This window comes from Amblyraja radiata, chromosome 3, assembly GCF_010909765.2.
Source record: "Amblyraja radiata isolate CabotCenter1 chromosome 3, sAmbRad1.1.pri, whole genome shotgun sequence".
In the NCBI taxonomy this organism is placed as follows: Eukaryota; Metazoa; Chordata; class Chondrichthyes; order Rajiformes; family Rajidae; genus Amblyraja; species Amblyraja radiata.
The window spans coordinates 66,825,747-66,842,674 of NC_045958.1; the positions used below are offsets into that span (position 1 = coordinate 66,825,747).

Below are 16,928 nucleotides of genomic sequence, written 5' to 3' on the forward strand. Positions count from 1 at the left end.
CTTTGAATAATGGTTATGACTCTTGACTTTAACCTGTAGGTTGTTATGGTGTTCCGCTTCATGAGATTCATGATGGTTGGACTTGTTCTCGTTGTATAATTGGCGCATGGACTGCTGTAAGTACTTATATTTATGCATTTCATTAATTCACTGTTCAACTGAAGATGGCATATGCTAATGGATCATTACAAGGCTAAATGATTTAGATTATTGATAAGCTCCACTTGTATTAAAGATAAATTTGTTTTGACTCTTTACGTTTGTATTAAAGTAATCTTAACAACAGCAGTACATCAATTAATAGGCTCTGCTTTTATCAAACTGTCATTAAAAATAAATGTGTTTGGGCTTTTGACTTTTAATCATAAATTAGCAAATTAAAATTTGAATTTCAGCAATGTAAAGAGAGAATTGTCCTGAAAAACGGAATAAGAGGTACAAATGGACCTTAATCCTTTGGGATGTGCAGTTGTAGAACATAACTGTCAATAGTTTCACAGTTTTTACCATGTTTCTTGGATAATTGCTGGTGGTTACTTCCTTGGGATGGGAAAAGTACCAACAAGAACTTTTTGGTCAAAGTAACTGTCTGTTCCTAAATGTCTACTTTTTTTTCTAATTTTTATGTTTCCTTTGAATTCAAATGTTAGTTAAATGTGATTCAAGGAAAAGTTATTAACACCTACCAGATAAGGTTTTCATATTCTTTAAATGGAAGCAAACTCCAAATACCAACTCCGCCTCTTCTTTTTGGCGAGATGGTGAATATATCTGTTGATTAAAGAGCTAGTCCTATTCATGCATTAAATGAGAAATGTTTCTTCATAATTCTGGAAAGTACTGGTGTTATCCAGGAATGACTGTTTTATATAGAGTTTCGGAGAGAGAGGAGAAGCATGTGACATATTGGCATCAATATTGGAGTCATGTTAAAGCGATAATGTCTTTGCATCAGATGTCCTTTATTTACTGTGGTTTATGAGGTCAAATAGTTTTTTGATGCAAAGTAAACTGGATGAAGTAACTATTCCACGATTGGCTGTATTTTCGACAACATTCTTTTTTTCAGACTTATCTACGATTTTTTAATAGATATTAACTGAGCAGGGTGTGATTTCACTTTAGTTTTCAAGTGCAGTGTGATTCTACGATCAAAGACGAGAAGATATGAACTGCTGTATAGCTGAGCAGCCTGTCAGATTCCACATAAATTTAAGGGGAGGTGGATAATTGGGGCAAAATACTACAGGCAAATTGGAGCAAAAATCTGCAAATCTCAAACAAAATAAGAAATGTTGGTGTAAGTGAGGAGAAAAATAGTTGAATTGAATTGATTGAATTGAATTGAATGCCTTTATTGCCATTCAGACCTTACGGTCTGAACGAAATTTCGTGCCTGCAGTCATACATACAATCATACAATAATAACAACAATAAACACAAATTAACACCACCACAGTGAGTCCTCCAAGCACCTCCTCACTGTGGTGGAGGCAAAAATCTTAGGGCTGCAGTCTCTTCCCTCCTCTTCTCCCTCTGCGCTGAGGCGATACCCCACCGGGCGATGGCACAAACAGTCCCGCGGCTCACCGAACCCCGCAACGGGCCGGTTCAAACACCGCGGCCCGGGGTGGTCGAAGCTGCCGCCCTCCAGTCCAACGGACGCAGCCGCTGGCCCGCGGCTCAACCCCGGACTCAGGTCATAGTTCAAAAAAATAGTTCAGGTCGAGGTCCCCTCAACAGAACTGAAAGGGTGAGTGGAGACAGAAGGTACCGCAAATGTTGAAATCTTGAATAAAACACAAAGTGTTGGAGTCACTCAACTGGTCAGGCAGTATTCATGGAAAGAATGGATAGGTGATCTTTCAGATTGGGACCTTTCTTCAGATGATTGTATTATGCTGGATAAGAGGTAGGGGTGGGGCAAAGCCTGGTAAATGATAGGTGGATGCACAAGATGGGGTTTGATTAACATGGGTATACAAAGGCTGGAGGTGAAAAGGAGACCAAAAGGTGTTGGCTATGGCGAGAAGAGGAATGAAATGTAAAGTTAAAGTGAGGGATAAAGGTGAAGGGGAAGAAAAGAAGGGTGGGATAGTGGGAGAAATGTGTGTACACTGGGGTGGGGCACAAGAAAGAGAGAGGAGGGAGCAGGGGTGCTGCAAAATTATAGAATTCAATGTGCATATCGCTGGATTATAACCTACCCAAGCAGAACACAAGGTGCTGTTCCTCTAGCTTGTGTGTGGTTTCTCTTGCATTAGAGGAGGTCCAGGACAGAAAAGTTGGAATAGGAGGGCGAGTTAAAATGGTTTGCAACTGGGAGATCCCACAGGATTTGGCAGACCGAATGTTTGATGAAACGGTCGTCTGGTCTATGCTTGGTTTCGCCAATATAAAGGAGGTAATTTCCCAAGCAACGAATGCAGTTGATGAGGTTTGAAGAGGTGTTGAATGCTGAAAGGTGTTGAGATGAAAAGATGTGTATCATGGTGGGAACATGTCGAAGGTGGCAGAAATGTCGGAAAACGATGTGTTGGATGTGGCGGCAGGTGGGGTGAGGACCAGGTGAGCTTGATCCTTATTCCATCTGGGGGGAGGGGGAGTGAGAACAGAACAGTTTGTTTTTGGTTGTTGTGAGCGGGAGAGTGAAGAGAACAACGGGAATGTCTGTGATACATTGTGGACAAAAAGTTAAACATGGCAGTTTGAAGGTATGGGGGGGGAAGACAAATTCAAACTGAAATGTACAATAAGCGAGTTCGGACATTCCGAAAAACGCAAGGAATCATGGGATTTGTCATAGGTCACAAACGATTAAAAACTCTCGGCAGCTGTGCTAGACCTGCGCCTCATCTGCAGCCAGGATGTTTCCCTGGTCTCCGGCGCCGCAATCGCTGCCGAACCGCCACTGGATCATCTCTGTCCCCTCCCGAGTGACCCCCCCTCCCTCCCCCCCCTCCCTCCCCCCCTCCCTCCCCCCCCCCCCCGCATCCGGGGGCGGCCAGAGACGTCAGGAGTCAGACGGGAGCGGAGCCTACAGGCAGCGCAAAGAGGCCGCGCTAAATCCAGCCCAACGACGTCTCTGGCTGCCTCCGGACGGGGTGGGGGGTCACTAAGGAGGGGACGGGGATGGTCCAGTGGCGGTTGGGCAGCGATTACGGCGCCGGAGACCCAGGATCGATCCTGGCTGCAGATGAGGCGCAGGTCTATGTCCATGCATGGCTGCCGAGAGTGTTTTTCACTTGTGACTTATGACCTTGGCATGCACAGTCGGAATACCAAACTCGATTATTGCATTTGTGGAGAGAAGAAAAAAGTAGCTAGTAATCTGAAGTGATTCAATTAACTATTAAGACCCTACATGTTTGGGCAGATGGTGAAATGCATTAAAAAAATAATTATATTGCACATTGTGATAGCAGTGTTAGAACCTGAAGACAAATGTCAGAGCAGGGTGGAAAGCAGAATTGAAGTGAAAGGTGATTGGGAGCTCAGGGGGATTTTACGGGACTGAATGAAAGCATTGACCTAATCCGTATTTGATTTTTACAATATAGAGATTACATTGTGAGCATCAAGTGCTCGAAGTAAGGTAAATTGCTGCTTGAAGTTATAGAAATCAATATTCATACCACTGGGTTGTAAATCCCAGTTGCCAAAACACTTTAATTCCCCTTCCCATTCCCACACTGACCTTTCTATCCTAGGTCTCCTCTATTGTCAGAGTGAAGCTAAATGCAAATTGTAGGAAGAGCATCATGCCTACTATATTCTGTTGTGCTGAAGCAAAGTAAGAATTTCATTGTCCTATCTGGGACACATGACAATAAACTCTCTTGAATCTTGAATCATATTTCGCTTGGGCAGCATACAACCCAATGATATCAATATTGATTTCTCTAACATCAAGTAACCCCTGCATTCCCTCTCGCTTCGTCCCTCCCCACCCAAATCGAACCAGCTTCTCATTCTCACCTAGCAAACAGATAACAATGGCCTGTTTCCTTTATCATCATTACTTTTTTGCATATCTTTCATTTGTTCTATATCTCTCTACATCACTGTTTATATTCCCTTTCCCCTGACTCTCAGTCTGAGGGTTTTATGAAATAATAAAAGTAAAATGAATGCACAAATAAACAACAGTATTGGACTTACACCTACCCATCCGTGTACATTAAAGGCATTCTCAATTAGAAATCTGCAGTCGTGCTTTAAAACCTCAGATTGTATCTGTTGTAATTAAAGATATCCTGGAATCTTAGTAATATTTTTTGAAAGTTTGTTTTCTGGGTTTGGCCATTCGTACAGGTTTCATTGTATGCATTATGCTACTGACATGCTCATTTATCTTCTTCAATTCAAAGGTGTGAATCTTAATTAGGTTTTGCTGTTACCATAACCAGATTCATTACTCTTGATCATTCCAGTTTATAGTCAGATGCTGTGGCTCCCTGACATTGAAAAGCATGCTCATCTTTGTATATTTTGTGAAGCGTTTTTCATTTCATTTTTAATTAATGCATGCAAATTGAATTAAAATACAGGGAATCCTTTGAAAAGATGGTGGGGGGGGGAGTGGGGGGAAGGAAGACATACATTTATCAGGTGCCCTTCATGAACGCAGAATGTTCAAAAGTACTTCACAGGAAATTAAGTACTTTTGAAGAGTAGACCCTGTATTGGCACTGTAATGGCGGCGGCCCCTGCAGTTCGTCTGTCCTTATTTTTATTTTTGTCTCTTTTGCTGTGGTTTTTTATGTTTTTATTATTGTTTTTAACTGTGTATATGTGGGGGGCTGGAGGGGGGGAAACTTTTGAATCTCTTCCTTGCATGGGAGACCAACCTTTTCCCAGTCGGGTCTCAGTTGTCGTTGGGGCCTTGCACCGTGTAGTGGCCTCCAGCCGGAGCGACCTGGGGGCTCCAGTCGCGTAGCCTGCTGACTTACCATCGTGGGGCTGGCCGGCCTCGGAGCGTGGGGAGCTGTGGTGGCGCGCGGCTGCGACCAGTCTTCGGGGCTTCGGAGGCTCCAGCTGCGGGCCTGTGGACAGTGACATCGGGAGCTCGCGGGTCCCTGGTGGGAGACCACTCCCGCGGCGGCAGCTTCTCCCGCCTGAGTTGCGGGCTGAAAACGACCCGTAGCGGGACCTGACATCGCCCGGCGCGGCTTTAACGGCCGAGGGACTTGCCATCGCCTGCCGGGGGCTCCAACATTAAGACCCGGAGCAGGGCCTTACATCGCCGGTGCGGCCTTAACGGCCGCGGGGCTTTAACATCGGGAGAGGATGGAGAGCAGGGGAGAGACAACTTTGCCTTCCATCACAGTGAGGAGGAGATTCACTGTGATGGATGTCTGTGTGAATTGAGTTGGTTGTGTGTCTTGTATAATTATTTATTTTTGTTGTATGGCTGCAGAAACCAAAGTTCCGAACGGAAAAATAAAGTTAATTGTATTGTATTGCATTGACTGATGCGAAGAATTGCAAAATTACCTTGTCTTTTACTCTCTTGTGCATATTTTTGTCGAGCACTTTGGTTCTCTGTATTACACATGATAAGCCAAGTGCTATCAACAGATCCCAATTATTGCCAGGAATGTAGATTAGGTGCTGAGCGACGTCGTTGATGATGAAGTTAATCACAGGGTGCATTTAGTTAGGTTTGCTGTGCTTGTTATTGATGAAAAAACAATGATATATTGGCAAGTTAAGGTAAGTGCTGGAGCATCAGTGCAGCTATGACTCTTGTTGCTCTGGATTAAAATGATCACACATTTAGGTTGCAGTAGCAGCCTTGGTAAATTTTGTGAATGATGCACTGATATGTTGGGAGTTAGTTTATTGGATGGTGGATAGGATGTCAATCAAGTGAGCTGCTTTGTCCTAGATGCTGCTGAACTTTGAGTGTAGTTTAAGATGCAGTCTACAAAGCAAGTGGAATCAATCCAGCTACATTTCTGACATGTTAGTAGAAAGGTTCTGAGGGGTCAGAAGGTGAGTGACTTACCTTGTAGCCATTGTATGAATATAGATGATATCCATCTGTTTCTTGTATCTGTTTTTTACATTTTTTTAATATTCAGTTGTAGAATGTGGGTGTCGATTAACTTTATTGTGGCAAGATTGAATTTGAGAACACAAAAAGAATTACATGAATAGGCCATTTGGCTCCTTTTGTCTGTTCCACCATTTGTTATGTTTACGAGTTATCAATTATTTAATCTCCACTTTCCTCTTCTAACTGCATTCCTCCTTATCCTCCTAATATCCAAAAATCTATATTACTAAAAGTCTGATCTTGACCACTTCCTGTTGGTCTTATATTGATTTTAGAAAAAACGCTGCCACTTACGGCTGTGATTTTTGGCCATCTTACTCAGAGTCCCCCTCCGCTGTGCAGGACAAGAGGATTTTTCCCATCAATGAAAAATAAAAGAGTTATTAGTGTTTAAAAAATGTTGAGGTTCTCTCTCCTGAAGGCCACGCCCCTTCCGGAGGGACTATAAAACCCGGAAGTGTTGAGTGCCTCAGTCAGTCTCTGCAAGATGGGGGAGTGAGAGGGTCACGTCTCAGTCTGAGCTGTGAATAATACTGAACATGTCTACTAAACTGTGAGTGGTTTTACTGACCTGTTAGTGCCCTTAATGTGGTTTGAAAATATAGTTTGGAAATGCTAAAACTGTGTTGCCTTTGGTTTGGAAATGCTAAATCTGTGTTGCCTTTGGTTTGGAAATGCTAAAGTTGCCTTGCCTAATTAAAGTTGCCTTGCCTGATTAAAGTTGCCTTGCCTGATTAAATTTGCCTTGCCTGATTAAAGTTGCCTTGCCTGATTAAAGTTGCCTTGCCTGATTAAAGTTGCCTTGCCTAATTAAAGTTGCCTTGCCAAATTAAAGTTGCCTTGCCTTCTATATAATTAAAAGTCTAATCTTGACCACTTCCTGTTTGCGCTTTATATTGATTTTAGAAAAAAACGCTACCACGTACGGCTGTGATTATTGGCCATCTTACTCAGTCCTCCCTCACGAAGAGGTAAGGGAGGGAGAGGGAAGGGAGGGAGAGAGGGAAGGGAGGGAGATCGAGAGAAGAGAGGGAGAGAGAGAGAGATCGAGAGGGAGAGAGAGATCGAGAGAAGAGAGACGAGAGAGAGAGGAGAAGGGGGAGAGGGAGAAGGTGGGGAGGGGAGAAGGGGAAAAGGGGGGAGAGGTAGGGGGGGAGGGGGTTTTTCCTGGTACGGGAGATTTTGGCGAGTGCTCCTGGGGGGAGACGGTCACGGGTGTGCTATTGGGGGAGCGTGATACCTAGTTTTAGAGCTCAGGAGTGCAGGGTAGTGGAGTGGCCTAGCACATTATACGTGCAGCCGTCCCATTCCGACCAAAGATTATAGAGCAGAGCTCCTCTCGTACCTTTGTTTGCGGCCGCCACCGCCGAACCCCCCGGCCCACCATTGCACCCAAAGATGATAGAGCAGAGTTGTATAATCTTTGATTGCACCCTTCTTCACGGAGGGCTTGTGATTATTGCTTGTGATGTCTCGACAATTCGAGGGACATAACGGGTAACAGCCGCCGCGTTCTCGGACTTGAATCTGAGCTCGAAAAATCCCGTGGTCACTGGGCCTAATGTTTCCCGCGGGCCATATTTTGGAGACCAATCCCTTACAAGAACAAAACCAAAAACGTACAGAAGTGTTAAAATTGTCTTTATTATTGTGGTAAGTAAAGATCTATTAAAAATAAGTCTACTAACTTTCTAATGTACCGACAAACCTAGTTTCCCAATGGCCATTGATGGGAGAACAGAAAATAACATTTTCACCACAGAATATCGACAAAAAATAATAATAATATTTTTTTACCTTTCTTTTTTATCGGGGAACCTAAAGAATGACAGGTCTGGTCGTTTAGATTTACGATTAGAACAATTGATAGCGGAGCAGTGAGATGAAGATTTACATGAGGACGCCATGACAGTGTGGGGGAAGCCCAAAAAAAATGCTCAATAAAATGGCGTCGACAATCACACACGTGATACTACGTGTTTTTCGAGGAGTGGTCTATCTTGCTCCTCTATGATCTTTGGTCATGACTCGCTGTCTTTAGTGGCCTTGCACCCTGCTTGAAGTGGTAAGAAACTGCACTTGAATTTGGTGGCCTTGCACCCTGCTTGAAATGGAATTTCAAGGAATAGCTGTAAGGCAACTTACTCAGAGTCCCCCTCTGCTCATCATGTGCCAAGGATTTTTCTCTTCAATGAAAAATAAAAGAGTAATTAGTGTTTAAAAAATGTTGAGATTCTCTCTCCTGTCAATCACGCCACAAAGGCCACGCCACTTCTGGCGGGGAGGGACTATAAAACCCAGAAGTGGGCGTAGCTCAGTCTCTGCAAGATGGAGGAGGGAGAGGTCACGACTCGCTGTCTTTAGTGGCCTTGCACCCTGCTTGAAGTGGTAAGAAACTGCACTTGAATTTGGTTGCCTTGCACCCTGCTTGAAATGGAATTTCAAGGAATAGCCGTGTCAACTGCCAGCCCACCAGCTGTGAGTGAGCTGCCAGCACAACAAGCTTGAATGACTGAGCCGCCAGCCCAAGAATCCATTCGGCCCACAATGTCCATACTAACCTCTGGAAACTAGTCCCTTCAGCCCGCAACACCCATACTAGCGCTCCAGATAGCCCCCCCCCCCCACCCCCACTGGCCACCAACATTGGAATTGGTGGAGAGGTGGAATATTGGGTTGGGGGACCAGCCTTCCCCCCCAATGGGTCCCACTTAGTCTATTAACTATTAAAAGTCTGATCTTGGATGTGTGTGTATAATCATACTGTTCGAAAACACGACGCTCTGACCATAATATTTTTACCTATTCCTGTAGAGTTGTAGAAGTAAAAAACCGGCTTATCTGAAAATTTTGAGCTTTATTTCTTGAATCTGAAGTATCTTTGAAAGTAAACGGGCTGATGACCTCACAATGGGTCTGCTCGCGCCGGCCGCTGCGCACTATTTTCCACGCGCTACGAGTTACGTCCCCCCCCCCCGTCCCCCCCCCGACTCGCAGTCGTTTTGTTGCTGCCCGCCCGCCGTGGCCCCGCCCGCTCACAGTCGACTCGAACTCGGACGGCCGTCTGCCCAGGCCGCAGCCCAGCTCCCTCCCTCTCCCTTCCTCCCTTTGTTTTGAACGCGCCGTTAGCGGGTTTGCAGGCAGCGGCCGCTATCAGGGTGGCGGGGTGCGGGAGGAGGTGCAGCCGCTGTCGCGGCCGCTGTTCGGGGCCCGGCATTCACTCCGACCCTTCGTCACCCTGCTCCTAGTATCTTTGCCCCGCAATACAGCCGCCGCCGACACTAAACGTCACGTTCCTTTTCTCCAGAGATGCTGCCTGACCTGCTGAGTTACTTCAGTATCTGCAGTGCCAAGCCGAGCAAAATGAGTCGGCGTTTAGGTTGCCCGGCGACACTTTGGGTGGTCAATGGCACCCGGGCAACCGTTAATTTCGAGCCCTGACATTATACTTTCTTGGATATGTGCAGCTCCGACAATATACAAGAAGCCTGATAGCATACTGCTTGATTAACCCATGCTAAAGGTTCACTTTCTCCAGTACTAGCCTCCCATGACTACAGTGTACACAATCTACAAAGTGTGTTAGTTACTCATCTTGACTACTCATCAGTATCTCCTAAACCTCTGACTTCTATATAGATTCTTTGGTCGGGGTTTTGTGATTTAGAGTAAGCAGTGAATGAACCATGGTACTTTTCTGGTCAGGATTCTATGTGACTTGATGCTATGTGACTTGATAGAGATACCGCAGACATTCCCTGTCCTCAATGGTAGAAATCATAAGCTTGGGAATTACTGTCTGACCTGCCTAGACAAGTAGACAGAGTATAGTCGGAGGAGGAGCCATCCTGGGGAACGGCTGCTAACCAGCAGCTGTCCGTTCAATTCACTTTTTTAATTAGTTTTTAGTGAATTTTGTCCTATGTTTGTTGGGGAATTTGACTTTTCTATGTGGGGGGGAAGGGGGAAATTATTTTCTAGGTCCCTACCTGGTCGGTGAGGCAGCTTTTTCCCCGGACTGCACCGTGGACCCGTCCTTGCGGCCTACCAGCGGGAGTGGAGCAGCGTTTTCCTGGCGGGGACCGCCCAGCACCTTCAGCTTTGGTGGCGGCACAGCGCTGGAGCGCTATCGCGGAGCGGACGATGCCCTACCTGGGTCGCCGCGCTGGAGCTCTGGTATGCTGAGACCGCCGTGATCAACACCGTCGAGCTGCGGGACTGTGGAGCGGCCAGCCGCGGGCGGCGGCGCCGACTTTAACATCGGGAGCCTCGGAGCACCAACCGACGCGGCCCTGTCGGCTTCGGAATGCCATGGACTCCGGTAGGGAATCGGCCATTCCAGCCGTCCCAGCCGCTGTGAGGACTCTCCCGACGCCGGAGCAACACCACCCAGCGAGAACGGCCAGGAACATCGGGCCTCCGTAGAGGCAACTGTGGAGGCCTCAATAGGCCTGACTATGGGAGAACTGGGGATGGGGACTGGACATTGTGCCTTCCCCCACAGTGGTAACCATTGTGGGGGGATGTTTTTTTGTGTGTAAATGATTATTTTATTCTGTGTCCAAGATGGCTGCCGGAAGGGAGAGTGTACGCTGGCGCGCTTTAGCTGCTGCTGCTCTCTCTTCATATTGTGTTTTTGATTTCTGTCTTTGGATTGAATTCTGTCTTTAATTTGTGTACTGGTGATGTCTTTACTATTTATTTCATTCCGCTTACATGTTTTTACTCTATTTGCTAAATTTTGTAAGGTGTCCTTGAGACTCGTGAAAGGTGCCCATAAATAAAATTTATTATTATTATTATTATTATTATTTTGCAACTGGTGCACACTGAATATCCGTGGTGAGGGAGTGAATCTTTAGCATGCCAGTCAAGCAGAATGTTTCATCCTTAGTAATAGGATTCTTGAATACTTTTAAAGCTGCACTCATCCAGGATAGTATTCCATCACACTCTTGACTTCTGGCATGCAGTTTGTGGGATGTTGAGGTCACCTGCAACAAGATACCCAACCTATGACCTGCCCTTCAGGTCACAGTATTTTTGGATGGTCCATTTTGAATTCTGATCAGTCATTACGCCATTTTACCCAATATCAAAATGGTGTGAAACTCAGTGATGGTAGTGCCACTGAAAGCCAATCATCTGTGGTCATTGCGCTTGAATTGCATAATCATTACATGTCATTTACCTGCCCGTATCTGTCAGTTGTCTATCCCTCGCTGCACACATACCCATAATCATAATCATATTTTATTAGCCAAGTATGTTTTGCAACATACGAGGAATTTCATTTACTATACAGTCATACCAATACAGTGTCCTCCATAATGTTTGGAATAAAGACTCATCATTTATTTATATGCCTCTGTACTCCACAATTTGAGATTTGTAATAGAAAAAATCACATGCGGTTAAAGTGCACACTGTCAGATTTTATTAAAGGGTATTTTTATACATTTTGGGTTCACCATGTAGAAATTACAGCAGTGTTTATATATAGTTTCCCCCCCCCCCCCCCCCCATTTCAGGTCACCATAATGTTTGGGACACATGGCTGCACAGGTGTTTGTAATTGCTCAGGTGTGTTTAATTGGCTCCTTCATGCAGGTATAAGAGAGCTCTGAGCACCTAGTCTTTCCTCCAGTCTTTCCATCACCTTTGGAAACTTTTATTGCTGTTTATCAACATGAGAACCAAAGTTGTGCCAATGAAAGTCAAAGAAGCCATTATGAGACTGAGAAACAAGAATAAACTATTAGAGACATAAGCAAAAGCTTACCATATCAACTGTTTGGAACATCATTAAGAAGAAAGAGAGCACTGGTGAGCTTACTAATCGCAAAGGGACTGGCAGGCCAAGGAAGATCTCCACAGCTGTGACAGAAGAATTCTCTCTATAACAAAGAAAAATCCCCAAACATTTGTCCGACAGATCAGAAACACTCTTCAGGAATCAGGTGTGGATTTGTCAATGACCACTGTCCGCGGAAGACTTCGTGAACAGAAATACAGAGGCTGCACTGCAAGATGCAAATCACTGGTTAGCCGCAAAAATAGGATGGCCAGGTTACAGTTTGCCAAGAAGTACTTACAAGAGCAACCACAGTTCTGAAAAAAGGTCTGAGATGAAGATTAACTTATATCAGAGTGACAGCAAGAGCAAAGTATGGAGGAGAGAATGGCGGCGCTGCCTTAGCAGCTGCGGCTCGCCTGCAGTCCGTCTTTTTTTTCTTTTTTATGTTGTTCTTTTGTCCTGTTTTAGTTAATTTTGGTTTATTAGGTTGTGTATGTATGTGTGTGGGTGGTGGGAGAAACCTGTTTTTGGTCTCTTCCTTCGGGGGATGCGACTTCTCTTGTCATATCCCCGTCTCCGTCTCCGCCGGCGCCGAGGCCTAATAGCGGAGCTGGCGGCGACCCGATCTCGGAGCGGGCAGAGGCAGCGGCGACCCGACCTCGGAGGATCGGCCGCGGGCCTGGTGGACTTGGCCGCAGGCCCAATGGACGACATCATCGGGAGCTCGCAGGTCACAGGTTGGTGACCTGTTCTCCGGAGCTCCCGCGACAACAGCTGCGTCCGCTGGACTGGAGGGTGGCAGCATCGGCGGCTTCGACCACCCCGGGCCGCGGAGTTTGAACTGGCCCGTTCGCGGAGCTTGGATTCAGCCGCAGGACAGACAATACTTACCATCACCCGGCGGGGTCACAACATCCGAAGCCTGGATCGCCTCGGCGCAGAGGGAGAATAAGAAGGGAGGAGAAAGAGACTTAAGACTTTTGCCTTCCATCACAGTGAGGAGGTGCCTGGTGAACTCACTGTGGTGGATGTTAATTTGTGTTTATTGTGTGTTTTTGTCATTTTGTAACTATATGTAGGACTGCAAGACAACAAAATTTCGTTCAGACTGCAAGGTCTGAATGACAATAAAGGCTACTTTGACTTTGAGGAGGAACTGCCCAAGATCCAAAGCATACCACCTCATCTGTTAAATGGTAGGGAATTGAAGAATGCAGGTGAACAGAGGGATATGGGAATAACTGTGCACAGTTCCCTGAAAGTGGAATCTCATGTAGATAGGGTGGTAAAGAACGCTTTTGGTGTGCTGGCCTTTATAAATCAGAGCATTGAGTATAGAAGTTGGGATGTAATGTTAAAATTGTACAAGGCATTGGTGAGGCCAATTCTGGAGTATGGTGTACAATTTTGGTCGCCTAATTATAGGAAGGATGTCAACAAAATAGAGAGAGTACAGAGGAGATTTACTAGAATGTTGCCTGAGTTTCAGCAACTAAGTTACAGAGAAAGGTTGAACAAGTTAGGGCTTTATTCTTTGGAGCGCAGAAGGTTAAGGGGGGACTTGATAGAGGTCTTTAAAATGATGAGAGGGATAGACAGAGTTGACGTGGATAAGCTTTTCCCACTGAGAGTAGGGAAGATTCAAACAAGGGGACATGACTTGAGAATTAAGGGACTGAAGTTTAGGGGTAACACGAGGGGGAACTTCTTTACTCAGAGAGTGGTGGCTGTGTGGAATGAGCTTCCAGTGAAGGTGGTGGAGGCAGGTTCGTTTTTATCATTTAAAAATAAATTGGATAGTTGTATGGACGGGAAAGGAATGGAGGGTTATGGTCTGAGCGCAGGTATATGGGACTAGGGGAGAATACGTGTTCGGCACGGACTAGAAGGGTCGAGATGGCCTGTTTCCATGCTGTGATTGTTATATGGTTATATGGTTATATCTGTGAAACATGGTGGTGGGGGTGCTATGGTCTAGGCATGTATGGCTGCTGAAGGTACTGGCTCACTTATCTTTATTGATTATACAACTGCTGATTGTAGTAGCATAATAAATTCTGAAGTGTATAGATACATCCTATCTGCTCAAGCTCAAACAAATGCCTCAAAACTCATTGGCCGGCAGTTCATTCTACAGCAAGACAATGATCCCAAACATATTTCTAAAGCAACAAAGGAGTTTTTCAAAGCTAAAAAATGGTCAATTCTTGAGTGGCTAAGTTGATCACCCGATCGGAACCTAATCGAGCATTCCTTTAATATGCTGAAACGAAAACTGAAGGGGACTAGCCCCCAAAACAAGCATAAGCTAAAGATGTCTTCAATACAGGCCTGGCAGAGCATCACCAGAGAAGACGCCCAGCAACTGGTGATGTCTATTAAATCGCAGACTTCAAGCAGTCATTGCAAAGGTTATGCAACAAAATACTAAACATAACTACTTTCATTTACATGACATTGCTGTGTCTCAATCATCATGGTGCCCTGAATTACACTGCTGTAATTTCTACATAGTGAAACCAAAATGTATAAAAATTGCCTTTATTAAAGTCTTACAATGTGCACTTTAACCACATGTGACTTTTTCTATTACAAATCTCAGATTGTGGAGTACTAAGGCAAATAAATAAATGATGGGTATTTGTCCCAAACATTATGGAGGGCACTGTACATAAATTGCTTCAATTCATGAAGCATTGCATATGAGGTGAAGATCATGTAAACATCAGCAAATATCTATTCCTACCCTTATGAAGGAGGGAAGGCTGATAATATTTGATGGTTGGGCCTCGTATATTGCCCTAATTGTAATTTTGTAGCATTGTGCATGTGCTGAGATTGGCATCCAACTACTGCACCATTTTTCCAAGTATTGGATGCCACCTCTAACTGTTGGAGTTTTCCCCCTCTAATGCCCATTGACCGGATTTACAAGGAATACAATGCAATGCTTATGTCAAATTATTTTTTTCTAATTTCATTGCTCAAATTGGGCTCTCCAGCCTATCTTTGGATCTACCCTCTGCAGAAATGCTAATTTTATAGCTTTACATGTCTTGCTTGGCTCGAAAGGCAGCTAATTTGAGAGTGCAAGTCATCTGTACTGCATCTGGGATGTCTGGCCACATGATCTCAGCTGTTTACATCAGGAAAAGTGATTTCAATTGGGTATAAACTGACTTTTATGACAGAGGGGACCACGGGAAGCAATCAAGATGGATTGCACACTTGGCACTTACTGCTGTAGATGGTTACACCCTTGACTTTAGTACTTACTAGACCAAGTGCAGACCCGTTGGGTATGTTCCCGCAACGCGCGGTTGCAAGGGGGGGCGGCCTGACATCATTGCGCAACGCCAAGCGCTAGACGTACGCCATCAAGATGCTGCGTACGACGTCAGGACGCTGCGTACGACGTAGAGACGCTGCGTACGCCCTCAATGCGCCGGGGGGGGGGGGGGGGGTAATCTGACATACACAAACAAACAGACAGACAGACAAACAAACAAACAAACAAACAAACACACACACAGAGTTTTAAAAGTATATAGATGTGCTGGTTCAACCATGATTGAGAAATTGGCTACTGGTTTAACTGTCACGGTTTAATTGATGGTTTAACAGGTTTAATTGATGGTTTAACTGTCCACCACCATTGATGACTGAATGTGGCAGAACCTTGATCTAATCTGTTGGTTGTGCAATCACTTTTCCGTCTGTTAAATGCTGCTTTTCCCGTACAGCACAGATCCTGAACTGCAGCTGCACGAGTCACTAATCACTATTGTGGACTTAAATTTGCTGTTATATTTTTGAGTACTCAGCAAGCTGGGTTGGCGATGGTAAGACCAAGCCAATCTTGGAAATGGATATTGAAGTACCCTTTCATAGTACATTTTACCCCTCAGTGGTTTCTTCAAATCATCTTCAACATGGTTGAGCACTAATTCATTAGCTGAGGGAAGATGGTACTGTAGTAGCAAACAGGATGTGGTGTCCTTCTGCAATTTGACCTAATGCTGTGAAACTTGGTAAGTCAGGAGCTCCGTACTGTGATGTTATCATTCCCATCATTTAGTATGCACATAATAACATATTTTAGATTCACCCGATATGCAGTTCATTGCTTATTCTGGAATGCTCTCTTAAGAAGCCTAGTTTAGTCTTTTGACAGATGGTAACAATCAAGTGTTTCATATCTTCTCATCGGGCAAACCTTCATCCATCCCAGGATTCTTTTGAGTAAAGCTTTGCTGCACTTTCTCTGTTGCAAGTATATTCGTTCTTAGGAATATACTATTTTCCCCACATAATCGTTTGCTGTACCTGGATATTAATATTCAGTGATGTGTGTACAAGAACAGTATATCCTTGTGAGCACCAACACCCCTGTCTTCCACACTTCAAAAATATATTTCATCTTTCTATTTTTTTCTGCCACAATGAATGGCCACTTTCTTCGCCACATATATTCCACTCACCACATCCTTGCACATTCACTGAACCAGTGTTTTTTCACCCTTTAAAACTCTCTGCAAACTCCTTGTGATCCACTCTGCCACTAAGCTTTATTATCATCAACAAGTTTAGATATTTTACAATTTATCTTGTAATCCAAATCATTAATAAAGATTGTGGAAAGCTGGGGGTGGTGCCACACTCCATGTGATACCACACCAGTCGTGGAAAAAAATATTCCTGCACTCTATTTTCTTTTTAATTTATTAGCCTATCTTCAATTCATTCATGTATTACCCCCAATACCAGATGTTTTAATTTAGTTTAATAATTTCATATAGCCACCAATCAAAGGCCTTCTGATAGTCAATGACACCACTGCAACTAGTTCAAGCTTTTATATTCATCTCATTGCAACCTCAGAAAATGAGCAGATTTGATAATACAATTTTCTTTCATAAATCCACATTTATTTCATCCAATCCAGCTCTATTGTCTTGATTGTTCAAGAAGGAACTGCAGATGCTGGAAGATCGAAGGTACACAAAAATGCTGGCGAAACTCAGCGGGTGCAGCAGCATCTATGGAGCGAAGGAAATAGGTGACGTTTCG

General features: G+C 44.5%; 1 protein-coding gene across 5 annotated transcripts in view; it reads left to right on the forward strand.

Annotated features, from left to right (window-relative positions):
- The window catches only part of kdm4c (lysine demethylase 4C), a 353,632-nt gene that overhangs the window by 191,052 nt on the left and 145,652 nt on the right, over window positions 1-16,928 (forward strand). For all 5 annotated transcript variants that reach the window (XM_033017965.1, XM_033017969.1, XM_033017967.1 and 2 more), the window contains one exon: window positions 40-116. In XM_033017965.1, the coding sequence (XP_032873856.1) occupies window positions 40-116 (77 nt within the window). The remainder of the gene's footprint in view (window positions 1-39; window positions 117-16,928) is intronic.